The sequence below is a fragment of the Barbatula barbatula genome (genome assembly GCF_947034865.1).
Source record: "Barbatula barbatula genome assembly, chromosome: 14".
In the NCBI taxonomy this organism is placed as follows: domain Eukaryota; kingdom Metazoa; phylum Chordata; class Actinopteri; order Cypriniformes; family Nemacheilidae; genus Barbatula; species Barbatula barbatula.
In genome coordinates, this window is record NC_136777.1 from 13,672,547 (window position 1) to 13,699,518 (window position 26,972).

The 26,972-nt window shown below is 39.6% G+C and overlaps 2 protein-coding genes across 2 annotated transcripts in view; one reads left to right on the plus strand and one right to left on the minus strand.

The window, feature by feature from the left end:
• Positions 1-11,485, plus strand: part of atrn (attractin) — a 44,076-nt gene extending 32,591 nt beyond the window's left edge. The window contains exons 27-29 of the mRNA XM_079472331.1: positions 5,926-6,033; positions 9,220-9,334; positions 9,454-11,485. Coding sequence (XP_079328457.1) covers positions 5,926-6,033; positions 9,220-9,334; positions 9,454-9,578 — 348 coding nt within the window. The 3' untranslated portion in view covers positions 9,579-11,485. The remainder of the gene's footprint in view (positions 1-5,925; positions 6,034-9,219; positions 9,335-9,453) is intronic.
• Positions 11,486-14,395: 2,910 nt separating this feature from the next.
• gfra4a (GDNF family receptor alpha 4a) overlaps positions 14,396-26,972 on the minus strand; it is a 76,163-nt gene continuing 63,586 nt past the window's right edge. Inside the window, exons 4-8 of the mRNA XM_079473598.1 lie at positions 26,474-26,819; positions 25,024-25,133; positions 22,884-23,018; positions 16,535-16,713; positions 14,396-15,657 (exon numbers count right to left, since the gene is read on the minus strand). Coding sequence (XP_079329724.1) covers positions 15,523-15,657; positions 16,535-16,713; positions 22,884-23,018; positions 25,024-25,133; positions 26,474-26,819 — 905 coding nt within the window. The 3' untranslated portion in view covers positions 14,396-15,522. The remainder of the gene's footprint in view (positions 15,658-16,534; positions 16,714-22,883; positions 23,019-25,023; positions 25,134-26,473; positions 26,820-26,972) is intronic.

The window sequence follows — 26,972 nt, forward strand, 5'->3', positions numbered from 1 at the left end:
AAGCTTACATCAGCCTCCCCCTTCCTCCTGATGAAGGGTTTGCATGCGTTAAGGAATTCCCTGGTCTCTGTGTGTCTGTATGTGTGTTTGGACAAATGATCGCTTCCGCCGCAGTCAAGTTCATCAGAGATGCTCTGAACGCCTCTCAATTGGAGGTCTGCAGTAATACTTTCTTGCTTTCTCACCCACATACAATCTGAAAAACTCCTGCCGTTGAGCAAATGCTAGATACAGAGTGCCGCACACAACAGCACACACTCCCTCCCACTGTATGTAATAGATGAATGGACGCTAAACCACTGATATCAGCATGTGGCCCCGGCATGAAAATTTTATTTTGTAACGGATCTTGGTCTTCCCATGCCACCATTTAAGAAGAGTTCAGGAAAGGCCAATGGTATTGGTTGACAAGTTGTTCTTATCCACTGGTGGCCCTTAAGAACCAGCTGGAGTTGCTGACAGATTTAAGATGGCGAGTAATGCGGGCATGCCTGTCTCCTTCAGAACGTGCTCCCCCTGTAGTGTCTGTGCAGAAATAACACAGGTATTCGCTGATATTCCCTTATCGACCCGATATTCCTCAGAGCATGAATTTGTTTTGCTTTGATGCTGCAATTGAGCATGGCTTTACTTTCAAAACAGGCCAACAGTGCTATACAAGTTTATAAAGTAGTTACAGGGCTGTTAAAACTCTGTTGTCAGCATTTGAGTATTACTGTATAGTACTTACAGCTGTTGCTGCACTAACCTTGTGTGATGGTTTCCTGAATGCTCATTGGCTTGAAGAAAATCCTCATCTTTTTTTGCACCGTCACAGTAATCTGTTTTTCAATTGTCATTGAAAAAGAGCCTCAAGGCGAATTACTATGAAGCGTGTTACTTTTAATAGAGATGCACAATACTAAATTATTCCGAGTGATATTTGCTGGTGCCGATACAGATACTGTAGATTAAATTAGGGGTAACACTTTTGTATAGGGACCAATTCTCACTATAAACTAGTTCCTTATTAGCATGCATATTATTAGCATATTGACTGTTTATTAGTACTTATAAAGCACATATTCTGCATAATCATATACTCTACTTCCCTAATCCTACACAATACCTAAAACTAACCTGCCTTACTATTAAAAAGCAACAAATTAGGCGTTTACTGAGGCAAAAGTTGTAGTTAATGTTCCAGAGAATTGGACATTAAACAAAGTGTAATAAAATAAAAAAAATTCATAACTTTCCTCTTTTGATTGACAGGATAAATCAGGCCTGATCTTTGGCTGTTTTTACACTATATCGGCCCATAGACTATTCAATCAAACAAAAAGGTCCCGATGGTCATTTAAACCCTGTACATTTATTTAGTATTACTTTTATTTTGTATTTCTTTGTATATAAACTCAAAATGCTGACTTCCAAGGATTAAAAATTGACATCTTTGTTGTGTATCTTTAGTGTTGTCAAATAGATTAATCACGATTAATCGAGTCCTGAATCAATTAATCATGATTAATCGACTTGACAGCACTAGTACATTTAGTCACGATTTAGAATAGGGACCAATACTCACTATTAACTACGACTTTTGCCTCAATAAACTCCTAATTGCTTCTTATAAGGTATTTTTTAGGTTTAGGTATTGGGTAGGATTAAGGATTAAGGGATGTAGAATAAGGTAATGCAGCATAAGGCATTTATATTTTCTTTATACATACTAATATACAACCCAATATGCATGTTAACAAGCAGGCAGTTAACAATGAATTTGTCTACCTTAATATAAAGTGTAGCCGAATATCTGTAATAATATTTTCTGTATTTGCAGTACTCAAACTGTAAAATGATTTTTTTTATAACCACTAGTTAAAAAGACATGAAACTGTGTTAGTCAAAAGGTGTGGAACTCTGAAATGTGGACATAAGGACAGCAGATTGCTGGGTGTTTTTCTGTACAAAGAGTTTTCTAGCTGTGAATCCAAGAATCAGATGGAGTCTTCTCTATTTATATTCACCGTACAGAACTTGTTATCTGCCAAGTGCAGTGTTTCAGATCAGCTCCATCTCTGTTGAAAAATATTAAAACGCATTAAATTTGTGTGCTTGAACAGTTTTGCATGTGAATTGGGTAGATGCAAGTTGTGGCTAAAGACATGCAGAATGTACAGTTTCTCTCTCTTTGTCTGTGCTGTAAAGATGTGATATTAATTCCTCTAATCTGTAGTCTCGGGAGTTTGTGGGAATAATTAGGCAGTTGGATTTGGGCTCATTTGGGGGATTATATTGCTGCATTAATCCCTCACAGTGGCTCAGGGTTATCTCTGACTGGGTGGCTCTTTCTCTGCCATCATCCTCCTACTTGTAACTTCTCTCCCTCCCTTTCTCTCCTCTCCTCTGTCTATTCAGGCATGGAACACTAATATTTTCTCAGACACTCTCAGCCGCCCTAAATTATTATTTTTCCCGCATGTTTCGCTGATAAGCATCAGTCTATGTAAATCAGTATAATATCAAACATATAAAACCATGAATCAGGAACCTGGCCATGAGTGGCGACAACATGCCTTTACAATGGGTGTGAGATGATGCTTCTGGCAAATAACCCCTCTACTATAGTTTCCCTTTAAGCATTTCCCTTTTATTTTTACTCCGCTGATATTCCTTTTCATCTATCTGGATTCGTATCATTTAAAAAGCTGAAATCTGGCAGTCTGCAAACTTTGCTCTGTTCCGTCAGCGTGCGTCTTGTTTTATGCCGGCTGTCAGCTTTCGAAAGGGCGCTACATGGTACACTGCAAATGAGGGCACGTCTGATGCCACATACTGTATATACTGTAAACAGAGGCATTTACACTGACTTTTTAAAGACCTTATCAGTCTCGGGGTCGTAAGCCAGCTTGGAAGGGTTCATTTAAATAAATCATTCTCCCATTTTAAAGCTACCAGTGGTAAAAAACCATCCCGTTTAAGATTAAAACAAAATGACCTAAATAGGACTGGTTTCTTACTGGGCCCAGTGATTCTTAATCATAGGTCCTTCTTCAAACAGACTGCTTGTTTGACACTCCGGCCACTAATATCGCTGTATCTTTGGTGATATAGCACGCAGGTCTCAGATCAGTATTCACCATGGTTCCGCCCCATAATCTGATTCAGCACTGCTTCTCTTGAAGGTTGATTGAAAGATCTCTCTCTCTTTCCCCCCCTCCTCATCCATCTTTAGCCTTCAGCTCTGTCTCTTTGGATATTCTGTATATTCCTGACGGTGGTTTAGAGCACACATCAGTAAATATGCACTTTGATGTGTTGCAGCGGGAACGTGTGGTTATGAGTGTGTGACAGTTGTTCTGCTCCCTGGAGTGCTCTCTATCTCTCTATCTCTCTATCTATCTCTATCTCTATCTCTCTATCTCTATCTCTCTATCTCTCTATCTCTATCTATCTCTCTATCTCTCTATCTCTATCTATCTCTCTATCTCTCTCTATCTCTATCTCTCTCTATCTCTCTCTATCTCTCTTTCTCTCTATCTCTATCTCTATCTCTATCTCGCTCTCTCTCTCTCTCTCTCTCTCTCTCTCTCTCTCTCTCTCTCTCTCTCTCTCTCTCTCTCTCTCTCTCTCTCTATCTCTCTTTCTCTCTATCTCTATCTCGCTCGCTCTCTCTCTCGCTCTCTCTCTATCTCTCTTTCTCTCTCTCTATCTCTCTTTCTCTCTCTCTATCTCTCTTTCTCTCTCTCTCTCTCTCTATCTCTCTTTCTCTCTATCTCTATCTCTATCTCTCTATCTCGCTCGCTCTCTCTCTCTCTCTCTCTCTCTCTCTCTCTCTCTCTCTCTCTCTCTCTCTCTATCTCTATCTCGCTCGCTCGCTCTCTCTCTCGCTCTCTATCTTTCTTTCTCTCTAGCTCTCTCGCTCTCTCTATCTCGCTCTCTATCTCGCTCTCGACTTTCTGTTGTGTGTTGGGCTGAGCTTGTGTACATGGACAGACGAATGCACACACACATACACTCACAGATTAAATGACTTGCCGGATCCCTGCTGAGAGGGCTAGAAGTCAGTCAGTAAGGTTTTCTAATTGAGTGGTTTGCTGTGAAGAGGCTTGTTTTGCTCTTATCTCTCTCTCTGTCTGGCTCTCTCATCATTAACATCAAGGGCCAATAGGAGTGTGAACTTTGGGGCACGGGTCTCCATCTCCAGTCCAGGAGGACCACAGTCCTGCAGTGTTTAGTTCCTACCGTGCCTCGACACACCTGTTCACACAAGTCATTTAAAGACCTTGTTTAGTCGGTTTCACTAGTTCACCTGCTAATATATATATATACACATATTTATTCGTTATACATATTGTCTGTTTGTTAAACACATGCATACATACTGTAAACAAGGATCTCTGAATAAAGCGCTGGGCTGCGTTTTACGATAACGAAGACTCTAAAGGTATATCTTAACTACAGTTATACCTTTTCTACGTGTATTTACCAAACTATACCTTAGGAGGTTACTTTCCTACGGGCAATCCAGATATCCATACATCAAATGTTATATTAAATTATTATATTAAATTGTAACTGCGATGTAGAACGAACCGTCCACAGTGATAAGGTATAGCTAAGAGCGGTCCAGACCAACCTTACGCAAGTATGACTTGCATAAGTTATACTTAACTAAGAAGGTTTCGGGAAACACGTATTAACGATAAGGAACAGTTTAAGGTATAACTTAAGAACGACGAAGCGTTAAGAAGGTTTCGGGAAACACATCCCTGATCTTTTCCACCTTTATACTCAATCTCAAAACTACTTTATGCATGTCTGACTCGCGAAAGCTTTTTTGTAAAAGGTTCTAGTTAAAGTTAAAGGTTCTTTAGATTATATAAAACCAAAAATAAGCTCTGCTCATAAAGGTCTTATAGACGGTTTCAGTGTCGAGAATATAAACAAATGTTATGTGGCCCAAACTTTACATCCGGTACATCTGTAAAGAATCAATAACTGTTGAGTAGTTTTAATTCATTTAATACAATTAATATGACCTTAATTATTAATATCAATTAAATATAAATTAAAAATATATATGAGGCTATAATCAAACACTGCCGGAAGTTAACCGGTGAAAGAGTCTTGAGACCAAAAATGGTTAATATGTGGCATCACTGTAAATACATTTTTGTAGCCCCTTTTATGTACGAGTATGGACAAATTAAAAAAATGTTTTAAGTGTCCTCAGATTTGTATTAACTGTGGTGCACATATGAATGATGCGGGTTCAAGTCTGTCTGACCTTGTTTCTCGATTCTTTTTCTGTCAGTTTTTCTCCTTGTCATCCTCCACGGTTTCTGTCTTCAAGTCAAAAGTTCCAAACAATGTTACATTTCTTTCCATGAAGAAATCTCGCTTCCTCCACGGCCGAGTGAACATGACTGCCTTTGTTCGCTATATTCCATCAATTTGTTCATTCTTTCTGTCTTGCCGTATTTGTTGACGTGCGTTTAAAGACACGGCTCGCCCAAAAAAGAAAAAGAGCTCTTGATTACAGCTGTCACGCGCCGCGACGTATGGAATTTTAATATCTGCAGCTGTCAGGCACTCTTCATTGTAGCGTTTTCCGTGTTTTTGGTTGTTTTGTTTAGTTTTTCCCAGACATTAAAGTAAAGACTACCATCATTTATGCTTAACAACCATTTGATCTCTTCTCTGCTGTCTCTCCCTCTCTCTCTCCTTTGAAGATATGCACTTCTCTTTTCTTTGACTACCTCTTAGATGGCTCTTTCATGTATTTATTTCTCACAATCTTGTTTTAATCTGGCCTGTTTGTACGTCCAGCTCACATCTTTCAAACTATATTTCATCTTTTCTCTAAGGTTGTATTGAGACGTATGCCTGTTTGTGTGCATGCGTAACGATGTTGAATAATCTTTCTCCTCACTTCCTCAGCAACTCCTGCGAGAGATGCAGCAGATGGCCAGCCGACCGTTCGCCACTATCAATGTCGCCTTGGAGACGGAGGACGAGCCGCCAGACCTGATTGGTGGAAACGTGAAGGTTAGCGTGACCTTTGGTGTGATGACATCAGTGTTTGGTTAAAGAGGGAGTGCATTTACTGCATATGTTAATGTTGGGAATAGGCTGAGTCACTGGGCCCGTTCCAAAATCTAGTGAGCTGACTCATTTGCGGCCCTTTACATCAGCATCCCTGCATGGCCATTAAAAGCCTACAGATATGAGAGCATTAAATGCTTTGATCAGCATAAATGTAAAGGCAATTTTATACCAACACTTTGATATGCCTATGCCTGTTTAACTTTCTTGTTGTGATGATGCTTTGTGTAGATCTGTTTACTATAGTTTCACAGCCTCTTGGTCCCTCGGTGAGATCTTTTGACCGATGCGTGTATTTCATCGTTTTTTTATTATGAAGAATTACTGGATTGTAATTACTGTTTTTTAGAACATTGTAATGACAACCTTGAATGGAAGATCCAATTTAGATGTACCTCTCGCCTCTGTTCTCTCTTCTGCTCTATCAATGTCCTATAATTTAAAAGTAATTTCAATCCAGTCATTTTTTAAGAGCAGAAAACTATGAATGTAGTTATTGGTCTCAAATCTGATAGAGGGGCCCTGGGGGTGTTAAAGTGAAGTAATAGTAAAGAACACAGAAGCCGAGACATCAAAGCATTTACTGCTGTAGTATATGACCCCCTGACATACTCAATATTCTATATACAGCATATACAAAAGTGGGGTCCAAAACTCTGAGACCACTAGCATATATTTTTTGATTGTATGTTGTATTAAAACATTTTCAATATTTTGCATTAATGACCGCTAACATGGACTCCACAGGCAAAACTCAATGATCCATGTTATGACAGAATGATCCGAAAAGTCGTTCCAAAGCGCATCTTGTGCTCTTCATTTGAAGCATGGAAATCTGACATTTGACAAAGTTATCATAATCAATGACCCATATTTGCTCGCTTGGTTGTTGAACCAAAATCATATAAATACCATAAAATAAACAATTTGATTTTCAATGGGGTTTTGGACCAGCAATAGGTTACATTATCCAACACACACTAGTCAAAAAGATGGCTAGTTTATCTAGATTCACTCCGTAAAGAAAAGCCTTCATCCGCTTAAAATCCCTATAGCGATAAACTTGAAGTTTGTTTTGATCTTGCCACAAGCGCAACACTTTGTCAGATATAAAGTATCATATTAGTTCTCTTGAGCTAATTCGGTTATAAAAGGCAAGAAAGGAAAACCAACAGAACGTAACCAACTAGTTCACTAACTAGTCTTTCTGCTGAGTTGCCTGAACAACAAACATTTGAAAGGTTTACACATTTATTACCACCCCACCGCTCTCTCTCTCTCTCGCTCTCTCTCTCTCTCGCTCTCTCTCTCGCTCATTCTTTTTTAATTATAACAGTTAATTAAACAGAACCTGTCTTGTGCTCACTCAGTCTGGTTGCTTCAGATAATCGCCCAGGTCCAAACATAATGGATGCATATACACATACATACTCGGATGCTGTTCCTCTCAGATGCTGTAATTATATTTTACTAGGAGTTTGTTTTGCGTGCGTGTGTGTGTGTATTAGAAGTAGGTGTGTATGGCTTCAAAGATAAATGCTGCTTTCCTCCTGCTCCGAATTGACAGAGTGGTAGAGAGCAACGATTAGAGAGATGAGGTGAACTGCTGTCAGGAGGATAAGGAATGCTTTAAAGAGTCTAATATATAAAGAGAGGTGAATATGCAAAGTTGTTGTACAAAGAGGAAGATTGTGGGAGTGGTAGGAGGACTGACTTTGTGTATAATGTGTATATGCTTATACTATACATAGTATAGAATGTGAGTTGTTAGGCTGTGGAAAAGTGAATGTATATAAGGGAGGGAGTCAATTAATGTGTTAAAATTGTGCATAGATTTGAGATTGAGTTTCAGTACGAACGGTCTGTGTGTGGTGACATGCAGATACAGCAAATCTGAAATGACATCATATCAGTTCTGTTCTATATACAGTGTATATACACATTTGTTAGACCAACACCCGGTGTAATGTTTGTGCCACAGCTGCCCTTAACTAACAATACTGGTGTTTACCAGGATCACTTTTTAGACTATTCACATTTAATAGACTATTCAGTTGTTTTCAGTTGTTAAGTTTTTTGCCTTATCAAACGACAATATAATTTTTAGTTTTAAATACGTTTTCAACAGATTTCTCAAATATTGGAAATATTTATAACATTTGGTCTAATAAATGTAAAGGTCCAGCGTATTGATTTTAGCGGCATCTAGTGGTGAAGTTACGAATTGCAAACAATGGCTTAGTCCACCACTCCCCCCTCTCTTTAGAAGCACCTCAGCGGCTGACACACAGCTAAGATGTTGTTACGTTTTCACTTCTTTGCCTTAGTAGTTCATGTATTTATGAAACGCGCTCTGTGGAGCAGTTTGTTAATTTAGGGCTGCTGTAGAAGCAACATGATGAATTGCATGTAAGGGGACCTGTGGTGTATGTAGATAGAAATAGCTCATTCGAAGGTAATTAAAACGTAATGCTTTATTATGTAACACACAGTTATGTATATTATATTGCATTTCTTTCAATAAAAACTGACAGTAGCTGTAAAATTACAAACTGTACCTTTAAGTACTTTATCCGTAACACTTTGTTTTTATAGCACCTTGGACACCTTGGTCAATTTCTCTATATTACTATGGTACATTTTATAGGTTATATGTTTACAGCAAATATATGGTAAAGACAACCTTTCTGGAACATTGTATTACCAATGAATAGCATCATTGTAGGAAACATCTTTTGTAAGAGAATTTGTGACGGATTAAAATAACAAATCGACTTTTTTTTAGTTTCTAGTTTTGTAGTTTTCACCTACTGTGTAATTTACTTTTGAGTGTTTTTCAGGTTTCAGTTTTGGCGTATAAAGCAGTATACCACAAGAGGATTTGCTTTAGTGATTTTACTGTGGCTAAGGGGCAAAGTGTTTAATAAAATGACAGTGATAGTGCGTATATCAGCTAAACGGTTTTGAATCAGCAATGCTCTGATTCTGAAAACAGCATGTGAAAATTGAAGTAAACATAAAATCCACTATAAAATCAAGTAACTTTACAGCCAATTTCAGTGTAACTGCATTAACATGTGTAGGGCAATGTATGTAAATTCATATATTTCTCTCTTTCTCTTCATACAGTCTGTACCTAAACCTATAGCCTTGGAGCCCTGTTTTGGGAATAAGGCAGCAGTGCTGTCTATCTTTGTTAGATTACCCAGAGGACCAGGGGGCATCCCTCCTCCGGGACAGTCAGGTGGGTCTGCACGCAAAGTCATTTTGTCCCACGCCGAGTGTTGAACAATCTTACGCTTTCTTCTGCCAAGGCCATTATAGTGATGGTCAAAAACACCCTCTTTGTCTTTTTATCCTCAGGTCTGGCAGTAGCGAGTGCATTAGTGGACGTCTCTCAGCAGATGTGCCTGGGATATAAGGAGAAATCGTCAGGATTGCGTAGCCGTAAGCAGCAGCCGTTAGCACAGCCCGCCACCTGCATCTGACCCCTTCATCCTCTGACCTCAGACCTCTTAAGACTGAATCACAGCAACATACACTAACGGCCGGGTCACGGGAGATGCGGTGGGGCATGGTTTAGCGAAGCCAAGGTGACTCTCTGATTGGAGAAACTGAATTGCTCCTGGCCAACAAAAAACAAACTGAAGCAAAAAGACGGACTCCTGCGTGACCCTGACTCATAGGACTTTACCCGCGGGCCACTTTATTATATTTAACTTATTTCAGTTATTTTATTCTGTTTTTACAATCAGGAGGAAGAATCCTTGCACTGCTGCATCTGCGTATCGAAGGCATACTTCCCTTCTGGAGACTGTTGTTGGCTGCATGGCTATCACACACACACACACGCGCGCGCACACGGGGTGTCTTTTAGAGGCGTGCAGTGTTCCTTTGTCTCTTTAATCGTTGCTCCTTCAGTAGTTCAGTCGCTACAAATTAGTTTTATTTGTTAATCATTTGTGTCTAATTTGCGTGTGGTGTACTAGTTCTGTGTAATGAGTCTGCTGTGCGTATGTTCACACAGATTTCATTTTACAGGTCATCTCTGCTGTCGCCACAGAGTTTGCCGGAAAAGAGGATCTTTATGTTTGCCTTTTCACATCTTTCCATTCTCCACGGAATTCCCTCCATTCACATGTTTACTGATCCAAGCTATTAAGATGATCGCGCGAGTGTTCACGTTTGCGGTAATGATAGTGCCGCTTCTCTGCTTTTACGCTCCGCTTATCTAAAAATCTCAGGCTGTTTCTCAAACGGTGGAAGGAAACAAAGAAGATATAAAAAGGAGATGGCAGGCGGTAGGACGCAATCAGAACAAGCAGGGACCTTGTTTGGGTTTTTCAAAATGTCAGATGTCATTTTTGCCCAGGGAGGGATTATCTGCATACACAAATGCACCGACCCAGGTGTGTGTGTTGGATACCGAGGGGATTCGTCGGGGTATGGAGTGGATTGCCTGGTACAAAGGAAAGGTCAAAGATGGAATGAGTAAATGTGACATTATGAATTCGAAAGCGACGTATAAGTGGGCGTAGCAGTGCTGTCATCATGTTTTTCGTTCTGCGAGCGTGCCAGAACAGGCGACAGCACAGATGACCTGATTGCTTGGTTTATAGTGTCGTTTGCGTGAGCAGTGAATAAAGGGACACAGGCCACTTGAACGGAACAAAGCATCTATCTCAATGCAGACAACACTAACAGCAGTCACTAATCTTCCTGTGATCTTGATTATAAAGTGTGAATGTAAAGGTGATCATACAGAGACACGTTTAATTCTTACAGATTTGTTAAAAAAATATTGGCCGACGTTTCAGAAAGTTCTTACGTTCGTAGTGTATTACAAAAGGGAAATGATACACACACACAAGTGATTTAATGAAAGGAGCTGGTCTCTCTTACTTATGGAAGTTCATTTCCACAATGCTTTTCTCCATAAGCCTCAAACGGTACTCCTGTAGACACACACACACACACACACACTGACTGCACCATCTATGTACAGTGATGCTGTAGATATGAAGTCTGTAGTTTGTTAATATGTATACTGTAGCAGCAAGTGCACACAAGATTTTTGTACATAGCGATGGACAGTAATGTGAATGCGTGTCTGTTAAGCGACTCACTGCGCTTGGCGTGTTGAGAAGCCCAGGCTTTTTATTGAAACGTGTCTGCATTGCAGCTTCTTTTGTATGTAAGATGGTGAATGTCATGAACAAACTTTAAACTAGCTGCCTACTTTAAAAGCGAAAGATCTGAAAATGTAAGCTCTTCTTGTAATTATGTGTACATAAAGAATGACCTAGAACATTTTGTCTATAATTAAATGGTAAAATGAATGTGTCTGTCTTCATATCGATTGTTCTGTTAAAAAATGAAATGCTTTTTTAAATTATACGTTTCCTTTGCCATCATTTATTGTGATAGGTGATGAGTTTCTTTTAGCAGTTTGTACCTGTGGGTAACATAGTACATGATATAATAATATTAATTTAATTAAATAGCTGTACATCTAATATATGCCTACAGCTACTTGTATCTTCTTACCATTGTTTTTAGTGGTGCATAGCATACAGCATCGCTATAGAGTACCGCAGAGATGATATATTTTTCTATACAAACCCCGGAAGCGAGTTAGCATTTTAACCTTTCCATCGCCTCAAAGTGTGTTTTTTTAATGGGGTTCTGGTGAATATCTTTAAATAAGATCTGTGGTTAACAAAACCTCTAAGAAAAATTGTGTTTGATGTCATAGAATAAAATATGAAAATATTTAAAGCTTTATTGTGTCTTAAAAACAGTGGTTGCTAAAAGCCACAACATCCTTTGCCGTGGATGGTAAACGTCATCACGCAAAGGAATCTCACAAATAATGTTACGCGGGCACAAATCTATAAAACGTGGACGGACCTTCATTCACAAATATTTACCTACCAGGGAACACGTTTTATATAACGTTTGAAAAAGTTGTTGGAGGCGACGTTGATATCAAGCGACCATAGTGTAGTCCGTTTATAGCATAATGTTTGCTTTGACTTCTCCTTTCGAAGTAACAAATGTTTTGTTTATTTGTAAATATTATCTTGATAGACAAATCCTGTAAACATCATAAACCTTAGACAACTACAGATCTTTATTTTAGATCTTCCAAAAGTCTAAAAATGTATAAGCTTTCGGTTGAGGAAACCAGTGCGGTGAAAACTTCCGGGTTGGCCTACAAAATGTCATCTCTGATGTACTCTACAGTTGTGCGTTGTAGACACATCAAATCATGCTGCTTGCGGTGTTTTTTTCTAAAATAATATTTTTACCCCCATGTCATTTCAAACCTGTACAGTATATGAGTCTTTCTTCTGGAATGACAGAAAACCGATAATTTGATAAACGTCTCAAGGGTTTCGTGTCCATTCAATGAAAGTTCTTCAAAATATTAATTTTGACTTCTGGAAAAGAAAGCCACACAGGTTTAGAATGTCGTGAGGGTGAGCAGAGGATGACAGAATTGTCATTTTTGGGATCACGTTAAAGGAGAGATTGTACTGTAAACCTATCTTTGCTATTATAGAAAAGTCCGTTTTTTCCTCCGTGTTTAATCCTCAATGTTTATCTGGTGCTCCTCGGAGCAGATGCAGTCGGTGGATCAGAGAACATCCGTTCATCTAGATGCGGTGCAATACACCCTTATGATGAGACTGCTGCGCCATTATTTAATCAAAATCTCACACCATTTGCTGTATATTTGCATTTACCATTTGCAAGTACATTGGCAGGCATTCCGAACAGAAAGTGTTTTGATGTTTGGTCGTTGTCAGGTTGGGGATTGAGGGAGAATTCCACAAAGCAAACGGCATGACAGTTGCTGGCCTCAGCTGAAGAGACTTAAAATGCTGTCTGTGCAGGCATACAAGGTTCGCCTAAATCCCTGTCTGAAACCGGTATTCTTAGAAGGTGCCTTTATAAAAAAACTCTGAAGTCTTTTACTGAATGGCCTGTGAGGCAGTTGCGTCAGGTGTTTAGACATCCAAGGTGTGCAAGCAAACGCATCATCGTTCGTCCTTCCCTTGGGTCAAAAGGTTCGGGTGTATCGTTAGAGTTTGTCATGTAGCAGTAACGCTATGCTAACTGCTACATGTGGGCGTTTATTATGTACGTGAAGAGGGTTGCGTGTGACTGGCACTGAAGGGCAGGGTGTGCTGACCCGGATAATGAACACAGGTGGCAATGTAAAGACGGTGTGGCAAATAAAAGAGGGGCACTGTACTCCCTAGTTTCTCATTTCCCCCTTAGCTTGAGCTGAATGACAAGCTCGCAATTAAATCTCCACCCACAGAACTCACACATTCTACAAGATCAGAGCATGCGTCATTCAGATTTACACATCCCACACAGTGGCCGAAGATAAGTATTCAGAGTTCTGTGGATGTATGTTGCTCCGGTCCTCATACCTTTTTGAAAGTATGTGGACTTTCCCTAGAATTTGTATGGACACCCCACCTTTTTTCTATTAGCTTTATTCCTTCTATTAGCATAAATATTTAGATGTTTGACATTTTAACCATAACCATATAATCAATATTCTTTACTGATATGACGTTAATACTGAACGTATTATTATTATTACAGTATCTGGTTGATACCCATATCAACACATGGTAGGTGGCGATTTTGCAGTTGGTTACGATCATTGGTTAAACATTTTGAAAAAAGAGAAGCAAACAAAAAAAGATTTCGGCCAATAACTCTGGCAGTCTAATTGACTAAATGTCTCATAGTCATAGTCTCAAAGTGTATACAGTTTGTGATACATTTTCTTTTATAAATTGATGCAAATACGAGCCTTTGGATGAAACATAGCTCTTCTTAAAAAGGTTTACATTTGATGTATTTCAATTCAGTCATCTTTCTACGTAAAAACTGATCAATCTTGTGCTGTAGATAATAATTTTAAAAACACAACCTGAATAATATTTATACATTATTTAAAATGTTAAACATATCTTTTTATTCTAATTATGTATGTAAGATAAAAAAACTAAATCTTAAGTGCCTCTGGACCGGCGTCTGCATCTTGCATGGTTTATTGTATTACTTTTTACTTCTTTGTGTACTGTTCTTGTGTACTATTTGTATTTAAAGATTTGCATTTCAACAATGCAAAATTTTGAAAGGTGATATAGAAATAAATTTTAGTACTTTAGCTTTAATACATTGTTCTCCATGTTTAAGACCATTCTGCAGATTCCTAAAAACCTCCAGCTGGGGCTTTTGAAACAAACAGTTTCACTTTGTGCGCACGTAAATATCAGGACTCGTAAACTTTATTCTGTATATCTGTATCCGGCAGCTTTATTTTTCAGGAAATAACAAGTAAAATGCACAAATTCCACCCGTTTGACAGACACGCCATGCCCCTTTTTCTGACGATAGAAGCCGATTGGTCAATAGTCTCTGGAGGGTCTCTTGGGGGTCATTCACTGTCATCACAACACAATCAAGAACAAAAAAGCAACAAAACAGTTCAGATGCCAAGTGCTCATGAGATGGAGGGGAGGTGGAATACTGTGCTGTTACTCTTATCAAATGTGCTCATTCTGATTAGCTATGAATTAGGAAGGTAAAGCTGCTTGGATTCACATGAACAGGAAGTGCTTTGTGCTTTGCAATAAGACGATACAGAATTTAGACAACATTATCAACAAGAAATGCTCAAGGAACATCTGAGAAAGCCTACAATGTGACCATTCAAGATCATTTCATATTTGTGCCTCACATACCATTTTACTTCAGAAGTACAACCCACTCCAGGACTGCTTGAGAAAGGGAGAATCAGTCTGTAGTATGCGCATCGGAACAATTCAACCACATTTACAAAAATAAAGACCTTGTCTAACCCATTGAGACCCAGTCTCACAATGAGCTCTTACCGTTTGCTTTCCTTTACCACTTTCTCTCTACTTTTTCTTCGAGCAGACCTAAGAAAACACTTTTCTGCGTCGGTGAATATACAGCACACCAATGTACCAATGTCATCTACTCAAAAGAGCTGAAGAAAACTGATCGAAAAACATGGATGATGAGCAGGTGGATTTTTAAGAGTGTTGCATATGACTCAGCCGCCTAGCGACTGCATTTCAGTCTCTTTCTTTGAATAGAGAGGGGGCTTTATTTTACACGGGGACCATTTTAGTCCAAAATTGTTCGAGTGACACACGAACGCACAATAATTTAAACCCTTTGAACTCAGTCATAGTGTATACCCAGAAAATGAATCTACAAGTTGCATTGAGGAATGGAGTAGTATCTTTTGGGAAGTTCCTGCGTTCTCTCCAAAGTTTTCGTGTTGCGGTTGGCGAAGGTTAAAACTCATGATCTCACACACACACACACACACACCGTCCCAGTTCATGGTGTTTTGTTTGGCTGTATCTTTTTTTAAAGTTGAAGATCCAGCAACAGGAAGGGGAGGAGCCACGCTAACATGGCCAGGTGGGCTGCTGCAGGACTGTTGTCATAGAGATCAGGGGAGGGAAGTGTGGAGTCACCCCACAGTCTGTCTCTCTCGTTCATCTAAAGGACAAAAAGAGCAAATAAGTTAGATGCATGTCTGCTCCTATCATTCCTCCGCGCCCTGATGTTTTATCTGTTCTTTGCATCTGTCTTTTTCACTTTGTTTTGCTGTATTTCACCGTTTCACCTGTCTCATCTCATCCTTTTCTACCACTGGTCGTCTTATCACATCATCAACGGGGTCGATACATTAGATGGATACATCTACGGTGAACGCAATAAGCTTTGCTTTGGGTTTTCAAACGCAATCTTTTGGTCCAAATGTCGGTACATCACTTTGCAAGTCATTAATCTGACTCGACTGTTCGGACAGTGTATTCAAAACCTGATATATATATATAAATGTGTTGCCATTGTAACACTTTCAGAGTCAGCACAATGTGAAGAGCATGCAACCATACGTTTTTGACAGTACTGTACTACTTATGATGTGCACTGTACGCTCCGTCAGAAACGGCTCATTCTTTCACCATTCAATAAATAGTCAATTCAGTTACAGCTTTATGATGATATATGTGCAAAAAAAGCAGGACTACTTTTTCTTTCAGGACTGCTAACAAAAAAATGCTGTTATTACGCTGCTGTCCTTCTGAAACCTTGAATATCCATATTTTGTGATTTTCATTTATCGCTGTAAATCAATATCTTACCAATGAAAAGTACTAAAAAGTACTTGTCTACTTTGACAGCACAGTATGTAATAATTTAAAAAGTACAATGTTTTTTTTTATTTCCTGAAAAACAGCGAATTTGGATTTTGTATTGAAATGTTGTTTTGGAAGGACAGCGATGATACAAATAAGTACTGGATCAGTACTGGAACAAACCAGATTTGTGAAGTCGGAAAAACAAGTGCCTTTGTAACAACTACAGGTACCTGTGTGGGCATCTGTGGACGGAGGATGCTCTGCTCTGTCTCCATGGCAGCACCGATGGTGGTGGTGGTAACCTCGGTGCTAACTAAGATCTGATTGTAGGTTTTGGTGTTAGAACCCGGAGCTTGATTGGTAGCAGACTTCAGGTCCGTGTCATTCCCGAAGGCCAGGATGGCATTCTCTGTTTGAGAGGAGAGAGATCAGAAGCAATCACAGCCCTGGCTTCCTCACATGAGCACGTCTGGAAGGCAGTCATGCTTCACTTAGTTTCCTCTTTCAGATATGTCCCTTTTTCGAAATGGTTTGAATTTCGTCAACATGTTTTCCTACAATAACAACAGCAGAAGTCATTCAGGAGAACAGGACAGAGCTGCTGGGTTATACAGTATATACTGTATATATCAGGACAAATGTTGACAGAAGCGTATTCGGACTCATTCTGATTCACGATCCAAATATAGTATGTTACTATATTAAACCACTATATAACCAATCAGCTAATCCAGCCCTCCAGAAATAAAACAAGCGCTTGCTTGCCGTTTGTCCCATTTCTTGCCCATGTCCTCCATTTTCTTGCTTATCTTTTATTTTCTTTGAGTGCGTTTTCTCTTGGGAAAATGGGGCTGGTTGCATAAATTGGTGGGTGTAACCGAGTGTGCACTGTGTGTCTGCGGTTTCTAAAAACCAAAAGAATGATTGCTTTCATTTCCGTATCCTGACGCGTGAACCAATTCTTACCTATGCTAAGATGCCAGTGTGTGTTCATTCTGAAATATAATGAACTTCGATATAAAATGAATTTCAAGTCACACTCCCTTTCATTTTTGTCTTTTATTGCCCATATCTGAGTGCGTTTGTGACTTACAGTGGCATGATAGTAAATGAAATGTATTAATTCTCATTTGTCTAGTGGGTCACTTGTCTGTGAAAGTCGCTTCAATTAAGCCACGGCACTCGATAGCCGTATCTGATATTCACTCCAGTAAAATCTGTGGAATTGAAGAACGAAGAGTTTCAGTTAAAAATTAATGAGTAGATTTATAAAAGGTGAGCGGTTGCTTTGGTTGAATGAATGTTGGACTTTAATTGAAACACTAATTACTTCATCTTTGTGATTTTGCGGGCGCGATGAAGCGAGAGAGGAAAAACGGCCAAGTGTCTTCTAAAGAAAGCATTACCATATCCACAGTACAGTGCTTCATTTATTCTGTCATCAGGTATTACAATGTCCTTGTGAAGCATCATGCCATCCGCTATAAATATTTATAACATGCCACACGGCTTTGTACATACAAAAGACCTTTTAACTGAATCGTTGAATAGTGGAGGCAAGGTTAGGACGAGGGGTGACTTAAGTTTACTGTTTAGAAAATAATTTCTGACAGTTGTTTTTCACCTCGGCCCACCCGGCGCTCTCATTATCCAGCATTCATATCATAACTCATTATGATCGCAGGTAATGTTAGCAGAGCGATAATGTGGAGGAGTGTGAATGGTGTTGATTACTCTCTGAATGTTTAGCAAAGAGCCATGAGTTGATTCTAATTGAAGCTGCCCACTCGAAGCATTGTTGAATTACAACAGAGAAATAAGTCAGCATGGTGCTATGTCTTTATTTCTGTTCACAGAGCAATAGAATATGGATGTCATTCCTGTTTGGTGCGCACAATTATGTTCATACACACATTGACAACTGTGTTCCTTTAACTTCCTGGAACTGAAGTACGGGTTCTAAAAGGTTCTATAATGTCTTCTACAGTATGCTTCTGTTGACAGCTGCCTATCCGTTGAGTCACGGACATATGTATGACATAAAATGGGCCCTTCTTGTGTTATAATTTGCCGTCAATCACATACAGCGTTAAGGCTGTCAACATCTTTCAGGATGTGGAAAATGGGGGTCATATTGATGTCTGACAGCGATAACTCATGCAGAGCGTGAGCAGGGCTGGTGTGCCTAAATATAAATAATATAAATTGTAATCCTTAAAGATGCCATATGTAGACCTCGTATTTGCTCTTGTTAGCTGTCACTGTGATTACAGGCTTCCTCAAGGACTTTGGTAATCTTATTCACACCTACAGCAGTCAATCTGATTCTGGCTGCTGTTGTATGTAATGGACACTTTAATAGTCACACCTGTCTGTCTGTCCTACCGCAGTGTGTGTAGAGGCTGTCTCACACACACTGTCATATCCCGAAGAGCATGTTTGGATGTTATAGAGAGAGACAATGACCATAAAGGCATTTCATCAGTGATGTGGGTCATTGGCTTCAGTTGCCTCTGTGTTTCTCTCATCCATGCTCGTATGCATAAAAGGCAGAATGAAACTGTAGAAGTCAAAGCGATCGTTTTGTAAATATCTGCCGGTAGCGGGGAGTTTCCAGTGGATGTTTAGATAAGGTGATTCCTCTCTCACATCCTCCATCTGTCCTGTAGCAGGTTGAGGGGGTTTACAGCAGCATTGGTACCCTAACGGAGCGGGTATACTTGACTATTCGTGTCTGTGTCCGTCGAGCAAAAGCACGTCCGAGTTCGACCCACATGCGCTTTACAAATAAGTATGTGTGCTTTATTTCATTTTACTGTTTAAGCATACGAGCATGGATGAGAGAAACACAGAGGCAACTGAAGCCAATGATCCGCACCACTGATGAAATGCTTTATGATCATCCTCCTGCGAGAGCCCGTGGCCTGACTGACCATCCCAGCTCAGGCGATTCCATCACCACCCAACAGCAAAGACGGACTACTTGTCACATTAATGCTAAATGTCAGTACTTAGTATTTAATGCTAAGCTTACATCACATGACAGCAGTTTGAAGTTAAAGCTGCACTCAATTAAGTTAGACTAAATTAGACCTAAACAGTTTCAACAAATGAAATTTCCTAAATCACAACTAATAAGCCCTCCCTATTTATCATAAACATTTACTCAGTAACTTTAAATCAAAGTCACCGAGTGCAGCTGTGACACGTCCGAGGGGATCTGGCCCTCCCCGCTGCGTCTGGTTTCTCCTGAGTGTTTTTTTCTCCATTTATTTATCATTGGAGTTTGGGTTCGCCACAGGGCCTTGTTGGGTCACTCACCGGAAGACTGCTGATATTAGATATTATTTGCTAGAATGATTTTGCTTGTTCTATAAACGTGGAGCACTGTGCTGTGTTTTACCTATTCTGTGTTTTTCTGTTTCCTTATTTTCTCATGTAAAGCTGCTTTGGGAACAATGCACATTGTGAAAAGCGCTATACAGTATAAATAAATTAAATTGCTCTACCAGACTGTCAGCGGGTCAGGCTGGTAGAGTGTGCGGACAGTGTGCGGACGACCGCGGACCCATTTGATGACGTAAAACGGTGGACAAACGTGGACGGAGCACCATACTTTGGCCTTTGAGGGGTTTTAATACATTACAACAATAACGCATAATTACGATATTATTTCAATAATACTTAAGGAATTTCATAATATATATGACATGGAATTATTTTAAATATTGCATATTCTACAGTTAACTCCCATGTATTTAAAATTTTAAACTAATCGAATTGAGCGATGAACTATTTGCATGTAAATTACACACAAAGTTGCGACGCGAATGACATGAATTGGGCGGCGAAATGTCATTGAGACGTCTAATTTGACATGTCCAGACGTGTGAAGACACACCGTCACGCAATGTTTCTTCGTATCAAGAATAAATATAAGTAATCTCGCAAGTAATATAGAGCTAGGAACTCAATGCTTTGTATTTGTTGTGAACTCCCCACTGTATTACATTATATCATACTGTATTGTCTCATAGTACTGAAGATGTCGTACCCATAGCTGGTTGTTTTTGAAGGGCTCTTAAAAGTGACAAAATCCTGAAATCTTTTTTTTTTTTTTATTAGTTCCATCATAGTAAGCATTTACTGCCTAGGTTTACCTCTGTGGCTACATGTGCAAAAGAAACCCTCTGTGCCAACCAAGCAACTGCTTTTGAGATGAGAATACTATCACATCGCTTTCTCCAGGTGTTATAAACGTCCTGGTGGCACACACACAATAAAAGTTTCCGCTCACTCATCACCCCCCAAAAAACAAACCCTGCCATTCTTCCAAGGCACAGAAAGATTTCCATCTAATAACAACCCTTTTGGCTGTTGATAGACTGACTTCAGCTCTTTTTCGCCCCCCAGAACAATGAAGAAATTCTTGTAATTCTTGTCCAGTATTTCGTAGGAGGTCCCAGGAGTACGCCGATGGTTTGGGGGCAAGCGTAGCCAGCAAGAACTCGTCCAGTAACAGCCGAGGTGAGGTCCAGCCTCGATGGACTCGCTCTCAAAAAGCATTTTCAGCTGTTTCCTTCCATCCTGTGTTGCTTCTTTCCTGTTTGCTGCTCTTCGGCTGTCTACGCTCCATTAGTTTTACTGCAGGGAGCCAAATTACGCTCAATTACCAAAGCACCAGAGGCTGCGCTCAGCCTTGAATCAGCACACATACACACCGACCCAGCTCTTCAGACCGCTCCGAGATAGAGTAGCGAGGGAGCGAGGGTTTGTGATGGTAGGCAACGGACTCTGCAGTTTGGTAAATGCTGGAGGTACCCATGAGAAATAGGATTACATGAAAGTACTTCTACAATAGCGATACATACTGTCAGGTCTGGAGCTATTCTCTAAGTCCTCAATAGCCAGACTGCACCACCCAAACAGTCAAACGGGTCGTGTTTACTTTATGTGATTTTTAATAGATGCTACACCGGGTGCGGCGCGCCTCGAGTCCTTTGCTGAAGATATCTTTAAACCTGATGTTTGGTAATGCCTCATTATGTACACGCATTTAAAGAAGTTTCAGACCTGAAACATTGCGTCAGAAGTTTCCACTCAATGCTGCTGATCGCACAATAATAGTGCTGAGTGTGAAGAGCAGGCACGCGGATATATCTCTCTGCTGACTTGTATAATATCACGTGGGATTATTTTATGTGAAGCATATTCAGGAGAGTTTACTTTGCGTAATAGAGTGTATGAACGTTGTAATAATGACTTTACATTGGCTTGAAAATTGTGGGTTGTGACTTCCGAGGGACACACGAAAGGACACCCTAGATAAACCTCTATGATGAGAACCAATAATGTCAGTGTCCATTTTCTTCTTCTCCACCTTTTTGGAAACGTACCAAACGTAACTTCCAGTAGACCTCCGCAAAAAATCGATAACTGTTAAGTAGTTTTAATTTCCTTAACATACAATAAAATATGAATAGAAATTAATAGAATTAAAAAATTCCATAAAGCATTCTTGTGTACTGTATTAAATACAGGATGCATACACTTACATTTTTACCTTTATTTTACCATATATTGCAGTGTGGTTCACTTTCCACCATTCTTTATTTTTATATAATGACAATTTAAAATGATAGATGTTAGTTATTAACAAGCAGAACATTGTTGGTTTGTTTAAATTAAATTGCTTTAATGATCTGCTGTCATCTGGCAAACAATACTGATACACAGATACAGTACCAGTCAATAGTTTGGAAACACTTACTCATTCGCTATTTATATTTTTGACACCTTTCTGAATAATAGTAAATATAACTCATCAAAACCAAGGAATAAATGTGAATAAATGCGTATAAAAAATAATCAAAATATTTGAGCATCTTCAAAGTTGCCAACCTTTGCCTCTACAAGATTGTTCTCTGGGTATTTTATAAGCCAGCTTCTTTAGGTCTTCTTGAGGTCTCCCCTGAGAAGCTTTTGAAACAGCGTTATCAATCTATTCAGGGCTCTCATTGGCTGCTTAAAAAAATCTGTCATGAATTACTCACCCTCAAGTTGTTCAAAACCTGTATAAATGTCCTTGTTCTGATGAACCCAAAGAAATATATTAAGGAGAAGTTAACTGACATTTCAGGGGTAGTCAAAAAAATGGTAGTACTGTTTGTTATCTTATTTTGTGTTCAAAGAAATCTGCAATCTTTTTTATTATGGTAGCCCAGAAATGTCTGTTGCTAACATTCATTCAAATATATTTCTTTGTGTTTAACAGAACAAATACATTTTTTAAGGTTTGAAACAACTTGAGGCTGAGTAACTCTAGACTTATTTGGGTGGACTATCCCTTTAATACTGTATTCTACAAGTCATTTCAAACATTGAATCATACACCCATCAGATTAAAAGATTTTTTACATCATTAGAAACATTTGAGTCAGCTATTTCCAAATTTTAGACTGATACTGTAGATCTGATAATAGTGAGCGTGCAGGGTGTAGAATTATATCTTGTTTAAAGGTGCTGTGATTTTTTTTTGCATGCTATTTATGTAAAAAATTGCACTCTTGCTCTACTCACTCAAACAAGTGTTGTCATGAAAGTGGCTGAGGAAGTGGCTGCACTGATCTCGGAAATTCCCACTGGCCGCACAAGAGCACCACGGACCTACGTTAGACGTCGAGTTGTCTAGGTAGTTCGGAGTGATGATGCTGCCTACAGAGAGAAAGACAAGAAACAAAGTTAACAAAACATCACTTGAAATGCATAAACCCAAGTGCAGTACAAAAACACAACAAACACAGGCCATATCTGAGTCGTGCATTATGAGAAAGGCTACCTATCTTACCATACGCATAAAGGCTAGCATCACAAACCACATTTGACTGCGTATGACCAAACCTCCTCCAGAACACTAAAGCCAATATTCACAGAGACGCTCTCACCTTTCAGGTGATGAAACGTTTGCTACATTGTTAAGCTATCACCTTGTGTTACTCTATAGGCCCTCAGCTAAGGCAGATATGAGAAGCTCTGTCAATCTTAATCCTGTGTGTGTGGGTTATATAAGTGCTCGAGCACATTGATTGCAGAGGATATAGTTTGGTATCTCTCCAAGATGTGTCTTTATTTCAGCAGGCAGAGTAAATGACAGTGCTTTTTCACCGTGTGAGCGAGAAAGTGTCGAAGGCATCAGTTGAAACGGGAAAAGTGGGGGTGCTGCACTCTTGGGCTCTATGGTCTGATAGAGGCCCGTTTAAACACATTGATTTCTTTTGTCCCAGAACACAAAAGTGCATCTTCACAACTGCTCTTGTAAAATACTGCTGTAATGGTTAACACCCAAAGCTGAGTGCTTGGTATGTTTGTCTCTCTCTCTCTGACTCACACATTCATTAATGCCATAAACTCGTCTCTTGTTCTCTGTACCCCTGTGTCTCATTTGGAAGTACCTATTTTCAAAATCATCTAGTCTGCAGCTTGAATGACTTGTTAACTAGTCCGTTTTATGGAAACCCTGATCGTGATCCAGCAGATCAAATGTTTCTTTATATAAGATGTTGTTATGGTGTCTAGACTCAGTTAGATGAAGTTCACAAAGTTGGTCACCAGACCTAATACCACGTCTGTGTGTTTTAACACAGAAACATTTAAATTGCACAGGAATCCAAAAATCCACATCCCCCTAAAGGACAGCTGGCACGGCTTGATACAGTATCTATAAACTATATTTGCAATGCAAATACATAGTCTTACATATAATAAATAACAGGAATATAGCTCACAGCATGTGACTTGAGGTCAGAGAATGTGTTATTAAAGCTGTGCTTTGATATGCAATACTTTAAAGGGGATAAAATGCATCTTCTTTAAAATGGTTTTGGAGTTGTGTTAGTATTACTCGGCACACTTCTACAGGACTCTTTAAGAGGTTACGTCTCTTAAAGGGATAGATCACACAAAATGTTTTATTCTGTCATCATTTACTCACCTTTGAGTTGTTCCAAATCTGCTTCCAAAGATATTTGGAAGATTTTTTATAACCAGACAGTTCTCGGACCCCATTGACTAACATACGAACAATTCCCTTGTATATTTTTTCACAAAAGAAGGTATTTTGTAGAATGTAGGACAGCGAACAGTTCTGGGGCCCTTTTGACTACCATTGTCATTTTTCCTACTATGGTGGTCAATGGGGTCCAAGAACGGTTTGGTGAAAAGCATTCGCCCAAATATCTTTCTCTGTGCTCAACCAAACAAAGAAATGTATATGTGTTTGGAACAACTAGAGAGTGAGTCGTTCATGACAGAATTGTTATTTTTGGGTAAACTATCCTATTTATAATCTTATTTAAAAGAAACTGAACACAAAATAGATTATAAATGAACTAATGTTATAGTGAATATTGAATTATGACTTACTGTAAATTTCTGCTTCTCACATAGAGTTATGATATGCCTTTAGAATACTTGGAATATCGTTTTATTGCGCACATGTTTTAATCTCCTGGGATGTAGATTTGGTAAGTGATCTTTTTTAATGAATTATCTGAGGTTTACATCACATGCATTATAGATTACAGGAATTATTACAATAGCAAATATTTGAGTGATGGTACAGTCTCCTCCCAGAATTCCACATGTCTGTGCAGAATTGCAGCAAGATCAAATTCTAATCTATCTGACTGCTGTTTGCGATAAGCCAGGTAAGAGCTCTCACCTATCAGGCCGGTGTATGCAACAAGGCAGGCTCCATAATTTTCTTGCTGGCAGCCGCTGCTGGCAAGCTCGGAGGGTTGGCAGTCATGCTGGAACTGAGCCCACCTAGACCTGGGGAAACCACAACAGGACATCCATCATGCAGCCAGTCGGCAAGGCCTTCAAGCACACACTCAGAAACGACACATTCCCACAAACAATGTAGTTAGAACGACATATTCCCTTCTGTTTTGTCGTCTCTTTGTTGTTTAGAAAATGCTTCGCATCAATACACAACTCCACTCCATTCTCTCCTGTTCAAATCCCCCCCACAAATACACTCTGCTCATCCATTCGTTTTGCTCTCATTTTAATCAGATAAAAGACTGCAATTGAGACTTCTGGAGAACTGCCAGACACCCAGCCGGTGGAAAGAGCATTGGTGACCAGCCAGGACGATTTCCATGCTTGTCACATACTTCCAATCCTCTGGTCACCGATCAATCAGTGAAGCAGGTCAGTCTCATAGGAATTACCCACATTCCCTGCTGATTTTTTATGCTAACTGGCTGTTGTGGCAGTAAGTGATCTCCTTTTGTTTAATGTCTTGTGTCAGCGGAGCGGTAGGCCGGCTGTGCTGGTTCTGAGCGTGTGTAAGACGGATGAAGTCCTCAGTGTTTTTCAAGTGAAAAGAAGGAGGCTCAAATATGACCACACAAAATCCATCGAGAGCTTCCTAAAATGAATGCAGCTGTCAGACTTACTGTGAGATTCTGTGTGTTTATTGTATCTCCTGTCTCCGGGTCTCTTATTTGTCTCCAGTGAATGGATGGAGATACAAACAGGAAGATCAAGCACCTTTTACAATCCGCATATACTTATTTTGGTCACATAAATATAGAATATCACAGTGTGTAAAAAGTCATTTTTGTTTGTTTTGCTCAAGGGTTTGGCTTGCGGCTGTAGATGCGGCAACAATAGCCTTCTAGAGGCAAAAAACATTGCTATTGACAGCCTTTCAAAAGGGTTGTTTTTAGGGTAAACTATCCTTTTAAAAAAAAATTGGATTGTAAAAATACACTTTTTTAAATACACGTTTAAATATTTTATTTTGATATATTATGGTAGATTTGTGTATAGTAGATACCAGTAGTTTTACATTTTTAAATCATGAAATGCAGCGAGGATATAGTCAACCATTTCCACTCAACCTCACTAACTGGAGCCTTCATATTTTGTGTGAGTGCACAAATTTATTCAAAGTACTATTAATTTCTTAAGGTATAAAACTATTCTAAAGCAGAAATAAAATGACTTGAGCACCATTATTTCTCTCTAGAGCACTAGGGTCTCAAAGCTACCCTTCATGCTGCCTTTAACAGCACCTGAAAACTTGATTCAATCTTCTTTTTCTGCATTTTCAAATAACATGATTACGTTTAATACTAGTCATTTTCATCCACAATACCCACTTGCACACGTAGTCGGCTTCGCAGACCCGTAGCTGAGCCAGGCAATTTGGTTTTTCCCGTTCCTCATAAGAGCATGCGGGAACAATGGTCTGGCGCCGTCGCTCTGCGCATGCGGTGTCGGAACACGGACAGAACAGCAGCTCATGCGTATAATCTGGTGGCACGCGGTCGAAGAATTTCCTCAGCGCTTTGTTGCAGCGTGCACGGTTGCAGGGTCCGGCTCGCGCTGAAGGGGCGATGCAGGCCGACACGTACTCCGTTCGTAGCTTCTGACATGTCTCGTCGACGTTACAGGCCTTGGCGGCGTCCAAACAACGGTTGACAGTTGTCATGCCCACCTCAGACTCTGAAATGAGAAGAAGTGAGAAGGTTTGTGATTAAATGGCGTATTTGCGTGTGAGAGTTGTTTGGAAATGCAAAGGAAAGTTTTGTGGTCACCGCAGTGACGTGGTCGCTGTCCAGTGCTGAAACGAAAGCGATTTACTTCAAGTGGCCCTGC